This window comes from Orbicella franksi, chromosome 12 (genome assembly GCF_964199315.1).
Source record: "Orbicella franksi chromosome 12, jaOrbFran1.1, whole genome shotgun sequence".
Classification (NCBI taxonomy): Eukaryota; Metazoa; Cnidaria; class Anthozoa; order Scleractinia; family Merulinidae; genus Orbicella; species Orbicella franksi.
In genome coordinates, this window is record NC_138156.1 from 24,575,325 (window position 1) to 24,588,980 (window position 13,656).

A 13,656-nucleotide genomic window follows, 5' to 3' on the forward strand; every position below is an offset into this window, starting at 1 on the left:
TAAAATTATCCTCCCTTTGAACAACTGGGTCCTGATTTTCTTGCCCGAGGACATGACACAGTTACTACGGTCCTATACTACGGTCCGATACTACGTGTCCTCAATTAGTAGAGGGTTTCTTTTTTCCCATCGGCTAGATATAAAGACACGTTAATAAAGTTTATGTAAGTTTATGTACGCACGGCCTGGGCTCGAAACCAGACATCTACATTCGGAGTCCAGGGCATGCGCGCTAACCATTACGCCATCGCGCTTCCCATGAAATGTTTAGTCGAAATATTGGTCTTATTCTTTTTCAATACCCTTTCCATTTAAAATATAACTTTAACTGGTCAAGTTTGTTTTCGTTGGTTTTAAGATCAGTAAAAATTGAAGAATGTTCTCGACTCCTGCAGTGACTAACGTTTTATGCGTGAGCAGCGTCTGTGAATATTTTGCGCTATGATCGTTTATGTCTTTACAACATAATTACTCTTTACTCCCGCGTGTTTTCGCCGGACTGATGGGGAGGTCAGTGTTTTATGAGGTGAGAACTTCGCCGATACATGTACATATTACGTAAAAGCTCTCTTCAATCGAGGAGAAGAATTATTGAAAATGAACTTAAAATTTTCCCACATCGTATTTTAAATTTTCATGCTTGTTTATGATTGTTCCATCGTCGATTTTTACTTACACACTAATTTTCTGGAAAGGAGATATTAAACATTTTGTCAACAACTGAACAAAAAGCTTGAGAGTTTGACTGATTACGTTGGAACTATTTTATTAAAACGTTTATTGGTATAAAAAAGGAATACAATATTGGTACGCGTATGAGGCTGTTTATGTCGCATGTTGGTTCTACTACAGTTATCGAACAGTTCATTTATTCAACACTAATTTAAAGTAGGTGAAAATGAAAAAGACGCCAACAACACCAAACGTACTGCTCGATGCTAAAACTATATTTTAGGCAGAATCACAGGCCGCAAAGTTTTGCAAACCGCTAAGATCAGATCTACTTCAAGTTTTAAAAAGAACGCTTTTCTTTTTTTTCTTCCTGGTATGCTTATCCAAACGTACAGCTCTTAAACCTGTTCGCGGCGGGATGTGAAAACCAGTATCCTTGATGGCTATATTTTTTATTTCCTTGAAACACTATTTAATTGCCAGTCTTTAGCTAATGTAGATTTGAAAATTCACCTGCACATATACAAACATAAATATTACTGTACTGACGGTGTAATGAAAAGATTCCATAGAACTAGATACCAGGTAGTTATTCGTCCATCGTTAACAATAAGAAATAGCATAATCAGAAAAGGCTTACCCTGAAGATTTACAGAATGAGAAAATCGTAATTATAAAACTTTTTGAAAAGCAAAACACGGTCAATGTATAGTGCGTCAGTTGCTGGGTGTCCCTGTGGTATGAGATACAGGTGGGACTGCGGTTTGCCAGTTGGCTCGGCGCCAGACCACAGCATCCATTTCGCAGGTGGCGATACGACTGCAGCAGTACTGAGAGCAGAAGATATTTCGTTTTAAAGCTTCAATTGACCATGAAACAGGCTGAAAAAGTCTCCACGTATCCCAGCACTGGGGATCATATCTACGTCCTTCGTTCCTTGAGCTATACACATCATGGTAGGCAGTGTTTCCATTTTCCAACCTCTAAACGTAATACTGACGTTAACGTTTGTCATTTAACATACAAATTGAATACAGTAATCAGAGCCACCATACACTTGGATAGTCAAAATTGCTTCGCGTTGGCAGTATGGGTATTTGATATTTTTTCCACTTTAATTACAGAAAATGAAGTAACAACAAAAAAAACTCTGCGTGGTCCTCCTTTAGATGTGTTTCCACGGAAAAATGTCTGGCAGTTCAAAAATTGATTTAATTTGCTTGCTGAAACTTTATGTGCTATCCTTTAGCCGTGTTACAAAAGTAAAGTAGGATATTAACACAACAAGTATTTTTGAGCAATTTTGATTACAATGAGTTTGATGTGACTTCAAGAAAGCTGCCAGATAGTGATGTAGAGCGGTAACCAAACTAGCGCGGACACTGGAAAAGTTATACAGGACACTAACCCATATGAAGCTATGTGACTTACTAATGTATTCAACTTTAAATTGCTTCAAAGAATTTAAGGATGTCTCCTGTCGCACCTCGGGACTTCACAGTCTTCAGTTAAATTCTTCAAACAGTTACTGCCAAACTTCAAAACCTCGCAACCTATTTTAGAAGAGGGTGGCAAAGAGTTTACGCGTGACTCAAGATGAGGGCAAAAATTACTGTGTGACGCGTGGGAAGTAACTAAAAGGTGCTTGAGTTTACGAAAAAAAAAAACATTTTTATCGGTAGCTCAAAGCATATCTGAGGCGTAAATTTTGTTAAAAGTCTTTCATGAAACTTGATCACACACCTTTCCCCCCCCTTCCCAACTCCTGCAAAACTCTTAGAATAGCCAGATAGCTAACTACCGGTTAACTCGAAATCTAATTCACCATGCAGATGCTTTTATCGATCGATGCAAGTACCCAACAAATAAATCCATTGTTTTTTTACTATAGACCTCTCGTTCTTTGTAACAGGTATCTACATGGGTGATAGCAAAGTGGTGCATTTTCAAACCCCTCTTGAAACAGGACGGATGGAAAGTTCGGAGATCGTAGAAAGCGATTTTCAAGAGTTCCTTGGACCTGAAAGCTCAGACTGGTACTTGTATAAATACGGCGCGACTGAGGAAGAATTCAGCGGAAATCCGCGTGGGACATGCACAACTAGACACAGTGAAGAGCTGGAAACTGTGCTTGAACGCGCGCGCCTGGCATTGCGGGAAGGATTTGGGCAGTTCAATATAGTGGGTAGTAACTGCGAGGACTTTGCTTTGTACTGCAAGACGGGACAGCGATCCCAGACCAGCGGTCAGTACTTATCAGCCATGCGCAGAATAGAGGCCGCTCGCCAGGCTGCAGCTACTGGTTACAAGAGTCCTATAGTGTACGCTGGCTGTGTCTTGGGCTGGTTCACAGCCAAGGATTTTGGAATAAACTCCGAAAGTTCAACAAACGATGAGAAAGGTGAAGAAATGCCATTGAAAAGCAAGTAGGGTTAATATAACTCTACACCCGCATGGTTGAATAGTAACCATGATGGCGAACTGAAGTTGGAATGTCTCAACTGAATGAAATTCAGATTAAAGAAGGACTCCATCAGAAGTTCGAATAACAAGTGGACAAAAACTTTGTACCGAGATTATTTACTCTGTATTACAAACTTCTATCGGACTGTTTTAAACATCTTCTAAAAATGTCGAAAACAAATTTTGAAGTTCAAATGAAACACTTGAAAGTGCTGCTGAAATGAAACTGATGATGACATTTTACCAGTGATTGCACAATTTCCCTGAACTTTGAAACTTATTTTCTCGAGTTCTCATGGGAAATTGTTTTCGATGTTATCTCAGACAACGATTTATACAGTATATTTAGCTTTAAGAAAATGTAAAAAGGCCTGTAAATACCTGAAATTATTCTGGTACAAGATTTCTGTCCATTAAAAACTGAAATTGCTCGATTTCTTATCGGATTTCGCCTTAATTTCGCACACAAACACAGCCAACTGACGTCACCAGAAAACTACATGAAAGTGAATATTACCAAGCAACGAATACCACGTTACCTGTTTGTCAGCAGGCTTGCTGATGATCAAGAGTGATGGAAACTTGACAAATAGGATTAACAATAAAATACACTACTATACCACACGGAGCGACTGAAGAACAAGTTTATTTGATAAATAATTGTAATTTTACGATAATTCAACATCTTATTGACTTTATGTCTCAGTTCTTGGTACGTGACACGATTTTGCCTGGCCTCACACCGACCTGATCGCTTCACTCCCAAGCTCGGTACTGAATTTTATACATTTTCAAGTTTAATTCTTGCTGAGACAATTTCATTTTAGATCAATATTATTCTTTTTTTACTAGGTTCGATTTCCACCGCTCCCATTTTCCCAAACAGCGGTTGAAACACTAGCCTAGTTTTTACCCTGATATTTTTTCCTCTTTTTCGTAACTAGCCTTCTTGAATTTGTAATAAAAAGGTAAAGACAAAAGTTAGCAAAAAATTACATAACGTCAACGGTTCATAACTACTACTCATTCTGAGCCGTCCCGAGTGGCATGAAACTTCACTGAAGCCGAGTTGTTATAAATTTTTCGGGAACACAGCCTCCTGTAATAAATCGTTCACCATTCCTACACTATTGTCGCAAATCTTTTTCCTTCAACATTTTCTTGCCACGCTCCTTTCCTCAAGTACTCCAGAGTCTCTACCCTTTTTTGTAAAATGTACGCGCTTTTACTCAGCCAAATTATCCGTGAGTCAAGACCATAGGTTACAGAACTCAAGAAGCATCTTTAGATTAATTTCTTCCGTATTTACAAAGGTATTCAAGAAAGATAAGCTGCCACAAGGATTTGCCTCTGACTGGCTGTGTTCGTTTGTTTGTTTGTTTTCAACAGCACAATGGGTTATGAACTCTGAAAGAGAAATAACACATGACTATTCAGTTTGCATTTCACGTGAACCTGCTCTTTCCAGTAAACACATTCTCGGTGGCTTAGTGAAATGTGAGAAAAAAAACCTCTCCCGCAGTACTTACAGGCCTTCATAGCAAGGTAGGAATCTAACTGCTCCTGCATGGCTATAGCTAGAACATCACGATCAGCCTGAAAACGAATGACGCATAAGCAAACAAGACCAATAATCACGGAAAACAATCGGGAAAGATCTCTGGCGGAAAGCGTCTTAAAAAATTACGGACGTGATAGGAGCCATGTCACAAAAAAGTCCTAAAATTCAATTTTAAACTTTGTTCAAGTTTGTAGTTAGCTACCTTGTTTACGAGTCCACATCTGATCAAATCATCGGCCAGATCTCCTCCCTTGTCACCTGTAAACCAAACAGCATTAAAAGTTTTCTTTGTTTACAGCACAGCAGTTTAGATGACTTTCAACCTATCAGAGCAGGCGTTATATCATTGAGAGTTTATTACAGAGAATATTGTACCTGGACGTATATCACACATAAGATGTCTATTCATCTTGTCATCCAACTTGAGAAGTAGTTCCAACTGTGAAAGGAAACCAGCACTTCAGATATTAGTCATAAAAGAATTTTGAATTCCTTTGGGTCGGTCGTGTTGGTATTGCTGGTAATCTACTGTGATGGTTTGACGTTTTACAAACAAAGAATATCCTATCCTACATCTCTTTATGCCATAAGGCACATAAGGCTTTAAAATACAAAGAATATATGAAACTTTATCTGCATGCCGATTTTGAATTTCCAGCATCCGAATCAGGCTATAGAAACCTCTGATCCTTCAATGAGTTTTACATGAACGTTCTGATGTTCAAACAAAATCGTTTTTCAGTGTCATTTGACAATCTCTGCCCTGCATCCGAATTTTAACACACCGATCTTGGTAGGATACTTTGGTACAATGATTAACGCTTCTTATGATGAGTATACGATGCAAGAAACACTGGATAGTAAGAAGTTTTGGCCATAGATGCGATCAGGTGCAAAACGTCGATTTGAATTCTAAGGCAAATCACTGACCAAACTGATTTTATCACTTGCTGCTCTCTCCCTTCTGAGTTACTCACTGACCTGGCTTTGGTATTTACTATCTCCACCCTCCTGAGGCATCATTTTGATGTGACATTTATTTATGATTGCCTGTTAACAACAACAGTAACAAAGGAAAAATTCAAACAAGATCCTAAGCCATAAAGCCAACCACTGTTCATCATTTGCCAGCTACAGTGTCGCTGTCCACACGAGGCTCTGATAGTCTTGCTAAAAAAAATGCCTGAAGCAATTTTGTACCAACTTGTGTCACCAACAAAAAAGATTTCAGTAACCTGTTTCAGGCATACACGCTTATTCAGTGTTTTTCTTTTTGCTGCTCTCCTGCGTGGCAGGCGTTCAAATGGGAGGGACAGTGGGAAACAGAAGCGCGAAGTGAGATTGGAGGGAGAGGGAACCCCTCCGTCCCCCTCTGATCATGCTTTGCGCTTCTTTGGACAAAAGATGAATTTTACCCTTCTTGTTTCTTCATCATAGTGATCATCTTTTTCATTTAGTACAGACTCCACATCTTCAGGAGACTTGGGTCTACAACATCAACACAACACTCATGATTACCTTTCTCTGCAGTTCAAATATATGATCCCTCATATATTCACTTGTAACAATCAATCTATCAACCACTCTTATAAAAACTTAATAAATAAATGGTAAAGTTTAGACCTTTTAACAGCTTGTAGGGGGCTGTGTACAACTAAAAATTCAAAAAGATAAATAGGATGTATGAAGAATAAGTTCTCTCTAGGATTGGTAAAAAGGTGAAGACTGCATTCGAGCCAAGTGGCCCATCAGGCCAGCGCTTTTCTCCAGTTTCAGTGCCATGAAACCTGGATGGGATGCTAGTCCGTTGCAGGGTTACTCCCAGCATAATATTTGCTGGTACCCATTTACACACCTGGGTGGAGAGGCACGGTGAGAGTTAAGCGTCTTGCCCTAAAACACAACACAATGTCCCCGGCCGGGGCTCGAGCCCAGACCGTTTGATATGGAGGCGAGTGAACTACCCATGAGGCCACCATGCCTCTCTAGGATTGGTGACAAGGATAATTCATTAAAAGTAATGAATATCAGTAAGGAGAATTTTGGGGTTGATCAGTCAACACCAACCTTTGTCTTGGTCTTGATTCTTTTCTTTGTTGCATTCCAGTCAGAGGAAAAAGGCCATTTCTAAATAAAGATATACACAACAATTTCTGTTTTTATGTAAAACACACCCCCAGATAAAATTTCCGAGATATTAAGATCTCCAGTTAAACAAATAAATATTATTATGGGTTGATTTACCCTGTGCCCAGTCCTGTAACCCCTGTTTGTATCTTGAGAACCAGTATATAACAAGCCTTGTACCTTCTAGTAATATATTTTCTATAATCATTATGGCAGATAAGCTTAACAAAACTTGACCACATTTTAAGTACCGGTATTTGATTTTTCTATGACTCACCTTACTTCTTCCAAATACTTCTCAAGTTCCAGAGCAGGAGATTTGCCTCGTCTAAAAACCCAGAAAACATAAGAAGTTAAATTATGAACAAACAATATTTCTGATTGACTATGAAACCTCTCAAGGCTTACAAGATGTGCCATACATTGTAACTCTACCCCTCCTCTAAGCTATATAATATACTCTCACTATCATATCGCAGTCATTATCTTACTTCCAATTTTGATCCTTTCCAATGACAGCCAGCACTCTCTCTGGATCAGTATCTTCACCCTTGTCGGGAGGAGACACTGAAAAACAATATTGTTGACAGAATAAGACCAAAATCACTAACCATGATCAGAAGACTCTTTGCAAAAATGTTCTGGCCACTAATCAACCTTCAATGCTTACTTTATGCAAACACAAGTAAGCCAAGAAAAAAAATGTGAAAATCTGTGAAAAATACAAACAATTTTAAGCCAGAATAATGTTTGTACTAAAACCATCCTTACCATCATTGTCCACCATACAGTGAGCTGACAACAACTTGAGTGAATGAACCTAAACCAAACAAGGAGCAAACCATCAGTATAAACAATCAGTGAGTAAACAATGGAACCACGCCTTATGACCACCCTTACATGTATATGGCCACCATGTTAGTATGGCCACTCATTTCTGGCTCTCAAAAAATGCCTAGTCAGTCACTTAACCCCGCTCCTTAATTCAGTGACATATTATTGTGATCATACTGTGGTTATCTTGAAACCCTTTTTTTTCTGTAACATATTTCTTTGTCAAGATTCATTTGCTTTCTTAGGAGCTTTCTTTCAATGAAAGTTTGTACATGTAGTTAAAACCAGTCACCAAAAAGAAAAAAATGGTCGAGAGCCAACTTTGGCTTTCCAAATCCTAACTAACCATTCATTCTAAACTTACCACAAACAAGCCCGGATGCAATAACAAGTCCCTTGCAGTAGGTCTTTCAGCAGGATTTTCAGCCAAACACCTCCGTATAAAATCCTGTTGATATACAGTGCAAGTGTCACTAAGACCTTAGAGTATTAGAGGAATTTCATGGACCTGACAAGATGTTTGAAAAAACCCCAGAAAGTACTGTCTGATCACTTGTAAAGATGTACAAGCCTTAGGGTGTAACGATCATTGCTACTTCTACTACTACCGCATTTTCTCGATTAAACACCCCTGGTGTTTATTTTAAACTTGACTTGCAGTTTATTCGAGCATGGAGTTTATTAGAGTTTTTATTCACTATTTTTAGAGCTTTAAAATATCTTATAATAATATTATACCTTAAGCTTACTATAACTCGAATAGAAATCCTTGAGGGTCTTATTTATGAATCCGTGTGTGAGACCCAGCGTTTATTTGAGACCCGGTGTTTGATTGAGAAAATATGGTAGGTCCTCAAATACTATCTAACATTACTCTAAGTCAACTCACAAATAATCAGACAACATTTGTTGTACTTGTACCTTTTGGTGTGGTTGTTCTAATCCATCAATAGCTTTGTAGATATTTTCTCGTAACACTGGCCCGTCGGTGTCATGCAGTTCTAAAGCTGCCATCTGTAAGATGCCACATTTGCAATGTCCATTGGTTGAAAAGAAAATACTGAATAACTCCTTTAATAAGACTGACAGAACAGAGCAGGGCATGGACTCACAGAGATTCTAATTCAACAGCTTCATTTGATTTTTTCATGGTACATGTGGTACTTCTTATTAACTGCCATATTCATTCTTCATACGCAACTGATGATAGATCAAGTAACATTTGAAACATGTTTTGTTGTCCTTAAAAGTACTGATCACAGTTTTCTGAGAACATAACTCCATAATCTATATACTGACAAGAATTACCTCAAGTGCACATATCCCAAAAGCATAAATATCAACTGCACAGTCAATGACATGTCCAGGTTTTCCTGCAAGTAAAAATGTACAATCAAATTAAAACTGATTGTGAAATAATTTACCCTGTGCTCCAAATTTGGCTTATTTTACAAAACTATAAAAGTAAACTACTGCCACATCACAATGTCAGCAACGGTAACTGCCACTGATGTTACAATGTTTTTTTCAGTCCAAAAATTGAAATTTAAGTTCTCATCACTTTACTGAAAAAATATCCACTATTTTTTACTTTCTGCTATAATGGTAAATAAATAAAAATAAATAAATAAATAAATAATAGGAATTTGCAGTGGCACATTCCGCATTCTTCTGCAGAGCAGACCCTCTTTGTCTACTGTTTCCAGGTTGAACTGTGTAGTTCCAGAAAATGCTCATGCCTCACCCCTTCCCATCCCTCTGAAAATTCCAATTAAGCTTCATACATTTCTTTACATTTTTTGGTCTTAAAGACCCCCCCCCCCCCCAACCCCAGGAAATTCCAGCCCTTTTTGTGACAGGGGGGAGGGAGGGGGGAGTATGGATATTTTCTGGAACTGCACATTGAAATTTAGAAGTGTTGGTTTTTTTTGTTGAGGGATGAAAACCAGGGAAACTAGAGAAAAACCCCGTGGTTAGTTCCAAAGTTAGAGTTAAGAATCTGAACACTTGATCACTTCCTGGACTGACAAAAACCTTAAATGCTATAATTATTTAAAGCAGACTGGAGTAAAATACCATATTCTGGGGCAATAAAATGCATATTCCGCCTTTCGTCTCGATAAGTCTTGACATGGTTATGAATGGTGTCAGGAGCAACTAGAAAAGTAACATGAAAACGTGATTAGCTGAGGGCATCAAGCCCTCATGATCAGACGTCCAGGTATTTGAGCATAGCCATGTGATAAGGCCACATTCATCATCAGTGCATTGTGTTTTAGAGTGCTCAGTGCAGTTGACTACACCTCACTCTCAAGGTTAAAATTATGAGGAGCCCAAACATTCCTATGTGCCCAGCACTTAAGCTTATATGGAAAACGGAAGTTTTTTCAGTTGCTTAAAGGAAAAAGTTAGTCACCTGTGGCACCTGGGTGCTCCTAGAGCACAGCCCTGCAAGGTGCATAGCTCCAAGTTTAGCCGAGCTGTGATTTTAAATACATCCTGTTGACCCGTTTGAGAAATGCAAAAAAAAAAAAGTGTGCATGTCACTGAATGGAGAGGGTAAACTGCAATGGCATAGCTGCCTTGTCATTGTGCCATTGTGCGATTGTGCAATTGTGCGAATGATGCTCTAAACACCTTATGCTTAAAAAACACAATTCACCAAACAATGCTGGGGTGGATCTGGAAGGGGTGGGGCATCAAATCCTCTACATTAAAAACAAATGAGACATTGTATGACACGCTTACTTGGCTTCAGAATGCTGGAAATCCCATTTCTGAGGAACTCAATTTTAAGAATTTTCCAGCGAGAAAAATGGCTCCAGACCCCCCCTACTGACTTTGGCAGTCCATGTCACAAAGTCCCTTCTCTAAATTCCTGTGTCCACCTCAGCAATAAGACAAGTTTGAATTCTGGATTGGTTACAGCCTAGTTAGCTACATCTTACTATGTATGACATAATGCACATTACCAGATCCAATCTTGATCAGCCCATTGTGCTGGATAAATATTGTATCACAGGACAAGTTCCCATGAACAATGGGTGTGTCACAGCCATGGAGATAGCTGCAAGAAAAATAGTGACAATACAAGACTGTTAGTAGAAAATGAATGTGGAGTGAATTCAATACTACCAATGTGAGTTATTATTTCTTAAAGGCTTGTGTAATAATAAAATGTGTATAAATATTGTTGAGTTATTATTATTATTATTATTATTATTATTATTATTATTATTATTATTATTATTATTACTGAGTTATTATTTCTTAAAGGTTTGTGTAATAATAAAATGTGTATAAATAATATTCACTAACTGAGTTTTGGATAAAGAAGTATCATTTGAAATGGACCTTTACCTCAAAGCTGACAAAATTTGTCGTAACCATCTTTTCCACACCTATAATGAAATGATTTGAAAACAAAAACTAACAGTAAGTGACCTGACAAGAGAAATATTGTATCAAGTAAACTATTTCTTTATCAATTGGTTGGCTGCATTACAAATGGCCCATAGTGAAATATACTTTGTTGGTCAAAATGCTCCCAGAGTATGTAAATTTGCATACTTTTGTAATGTGTACAGAGACTACTCAGATCTTGAGTACAAACGGAATTTAATACAGGTTTGTTTTGTAGGCCAATAGGAAGTTGGCCCACTCATCAGTTGACTTCCATAAACACAGAAGCCTACTAAAATACACATCAACAATGTGATTGTGCAAGATGCACTAAACCGTTTACAACAAAACATTGTTACAAAACATTGTAAAAAAAAGTTACAATCAATCATTGCATGTTCGCATGAACTTAAAATGAACTTTAAAACTAATGTGCGCACTACAAATATTTGTGTTTTTTATTTCTCCACTTGAAGATTTGAACACTGTATTGTTAAAAACAAAGTGCAGTGAAAGGAACATGGAAAGGGTATCTTGGAGAACCTCTGGAGTTTTAAATTTCTGGTTGGGGGCATGCCATTACACTCCCTTGTATTTCTTTACCTATTGCATGTATATATACAGCCCCCTGTTTCTGAATTTCTGGATGTGCCTCTGGAAGGAATTTAGCCCGAAAATAATTACTTAAATGAAAGACTTTTTATCTGTAAGATTGTAAATCAAAATTGATACCTTTTCATTCAATGTCTTATAATTACTCTTTCGCGTCTTCTTCAGGAACTGTTTCAGCGAACCAGATGTCATGTATTCAGTGATAAAGATGACGCGAGGTTTTTCAGACCTGGTATCCGTCCAGAACTTATGGAATTTAACAATGTTTGCATGCTATCAAATGTAAAACAAAATGAATACATAAGTGAGGATGTCTTCCCAAAAATGAATACCCTTGTTCAATATTTTATTGCAATGTGCAGTTCTAGAATGTATCCACACCCACCTCAAGGAACATTCACGAAGATTCCAAGGGGGAGGGGGGTCTCAAAGTCAAAACTTTTAAAGGAAAGTATGAGGCTAAACCAAAATTTCCGGGGGGTTGGACGGGAATTCAAACTAAAAACTTCTTCATGGGACTGGTATGGATACTTACTGGAACAACACAATGGCTTAGTGTGCCAAGCTTCATGCATTTCAGTGTATTTTCAACAGACTTGTAAGTTACTGACTCATTTGTCAATAAAGAATGCCAAAACGAATCAATCAAAGATCTGATTTATATATTATGTACAAGAGCTTCCAGTATGGAGTCAAGGGTTTCATTTCAATACTTACATCCAGTTGAATCAGATTTTCAAAGACAGCTTTCACATTTTCCTATACAAAAAAAACAACAACAACAAAAAAACATGATTCATGGATAAATTACTTTAAAAATGTTTTGTTCAGACCATCACTGAGTAGCAAATGGCACCATGAAACAAAAGCCAGAACATCTGTGTTCACAGGCTACCAACAAGCCTGTTGGTATAAAAATTACTATAATGGGCAGGGAGTCAATTTTTATACTACTGATTTCTCAAGGGCAGTTCAAGTGTGTATATTATAAGAAGCAAGACAGATAGCTGAATTTTTTCTGAAGGAGATTATTGGATTTTTATTAAATCGACTGCAGAGGGAAACAACAAGGTAGAAAAGGGCAGGTCACTTGCATGTATATACTTCTTGAACATAGGAAATTTTTTGACAAAAATTCAATACCTCTTGACTCTTGAAGGATTTCCTTTCAGAAAACTGCACTTCATTCCAAACCACCTCGACTCCTTCTTCTGTGTCCATGGCTAAGAATGAATGATCAATGCCTGGGACATCCCTCTGCATTACCTTAATAACAGCCGCAGATAAAAATATGAATATCAACAGACATTAAAGAACTGATCCACCTACAGATAAGCAGCCACTCTTGCAAAAGAAGAGGAGTACACACTGGAAAGATGAACACCTTTAGGATGTCCGTGTCTGTATATGGCTTGAAATATGACAAACTGTCTGTCTTTCATAGGAAAGTAATTTGACAACGAAATCTTAAAAATTCCCTTAAAAACTCTGCATTGATAAACTTATTTCTCGCAAGTGTTTTAGGCTTAAATATGGCGGATTTTCACTGCAAAAAGAGATCAAACTAGCAAGCAGTGCTATATGTGTTGATCCCATTGTGAAGCTGGTTGAAAACGCAAGTTGAGAAAAATTAATCAATTCTTAAAAAAAACCAAACATACACTGACGACAGAATTTAGTTAGGTTTTATGACTGGGAGAGAATCTTATCTATCCAGTTCTAATACCATACCGGCATATTGCTTACCTCTTGCCTTCGCTTCTCCCATCGTCCACAAGGACTCTGCTCGACTACATCGTCATCATCATCCTCACTTTCGTCTCCAGAATGTTCAAGATGAACCTCAATGGTACCAAGTGTGAGATTGTTGGCCATTTCGGTATTTTACCTGAGACAATTAACGGATGCCACAACACTTTCACTCAAACATGGCCGACTGTGGAACTAGCAACACTCCTCTGTGTGTGTTACATTACGTACTTATT

The 13,656-nt window shown here is 37.9% G+C and overlaps 2 protein-coding genes across 2 annotated transcripts; one reads left to right on the forward strand and one right to left on the reverse strand.

The window, feature by feature from the left end:
* Nucleotides 1-883: 883 nt before the first annotated feature.
* LOC145463729 (uncharacterized) lies at nucleotides 884-3,109 on the forward strand. Its single transcript, XM_081447516.1, has 2 exons — nucleotides 884-1,628; nucleotides 2,585-3,109. The coding sequence occupies exons 1-2, from the start codon at nucleotides 1,544-1,546 to the stop codon at nucleotides 3,100-3,102; spliced, it is 603 nt and encodes a 200-aa protein (XP_081303642.1). The 5' UTR covers nucleotides 884-1,543; the 3' UTR covers nucleotides 3,103-3,109.
* Nucleotides 3,110-3,922: 813 nt separating this feature from the next.
* Nucleotides 3,923-13,619, reverse strand: LOC145463676 (nuclear receptor-binding protein-like). Its single transcript, XM_081447451.1, has 20 exons — nucleotides 13,418-13,619; nucleotides 12,815-12,937; nucleotides 12,389-12,430; nucleotides 11,792-11,944; nucleotides 11,018-11,058; nucleotides 10,630-10,724; nucleotides 9,734-9,814; nucleotides 8,966-9,030; nucleotides 8,579-8,671; nucleotides 8,022-8,105; nucleotides 7,595-7,643; nucleotides 7,315-7,390; nucleotides 7,101-7,151; nucleotides 6,764-6,823; nucleotides 6,112-6,184; nucleotides 5,678-5,746; nucleotides 5,072-5,135; nucleotides 4,899-4,954; nucleotides 4,665-4,731; nucleotides 3,923-4,542 (listed from the first exon to the last, which is right to left on the reverse strand). Coding segments are annotated over exons 1-20 (1,473 nt in total). The 5' UTR covers nucleotides 13,547-13,619; the 3' UTR covers nucleotides 3,923-4,540.
* Between the last annotated feature and the right edge of the window lie 37 nt (nucleotides 13,620-13,656).

What these genes read in the sequence shown, in the direction of transcription:
- LOC145463729 (XM_081447516.1), top strand. Translation starts at nt 1,544, where the DNA reads ATGAAACAGGCTGAAAAAGTCTCCACGTATCCCAGCACTGGGGATCAT. An exon ending in CTTGAGCTATACACATCATG is followed by an intron (nt 1,629 to 2,584) that starts GTAGGCAGTGTT and finishes TCTTTGTAACAG; the next exon opens with GTATCTACATGGGTGATAGC.
- LOC145463676 (XM_081447451.1), bottom strand. Translation starts at nt 13,546, where the DNA reads ATGGCCAACAATCTCACACTTGGTACCATTGAGGTTCATCTTGAACAT. An exon ending in GCTGATCAAGATTGGATCTG is followed by an intron (nt 9,815 to 10,629) that starts GTAATGTGCATT and finishes TTACTTTTCTAG; the next exon opens with TTGCTCCTGACACCATTCAT. An exon ending in AAGTATTTGGAAGAAGTAAG is followed by an intron (nt 6,824 to 7,100) that starts GTGAGTCATAGA and finishes ATCTTTATTTAG; the next exon opens with AAATGGCCTTTTTCCTCTGA.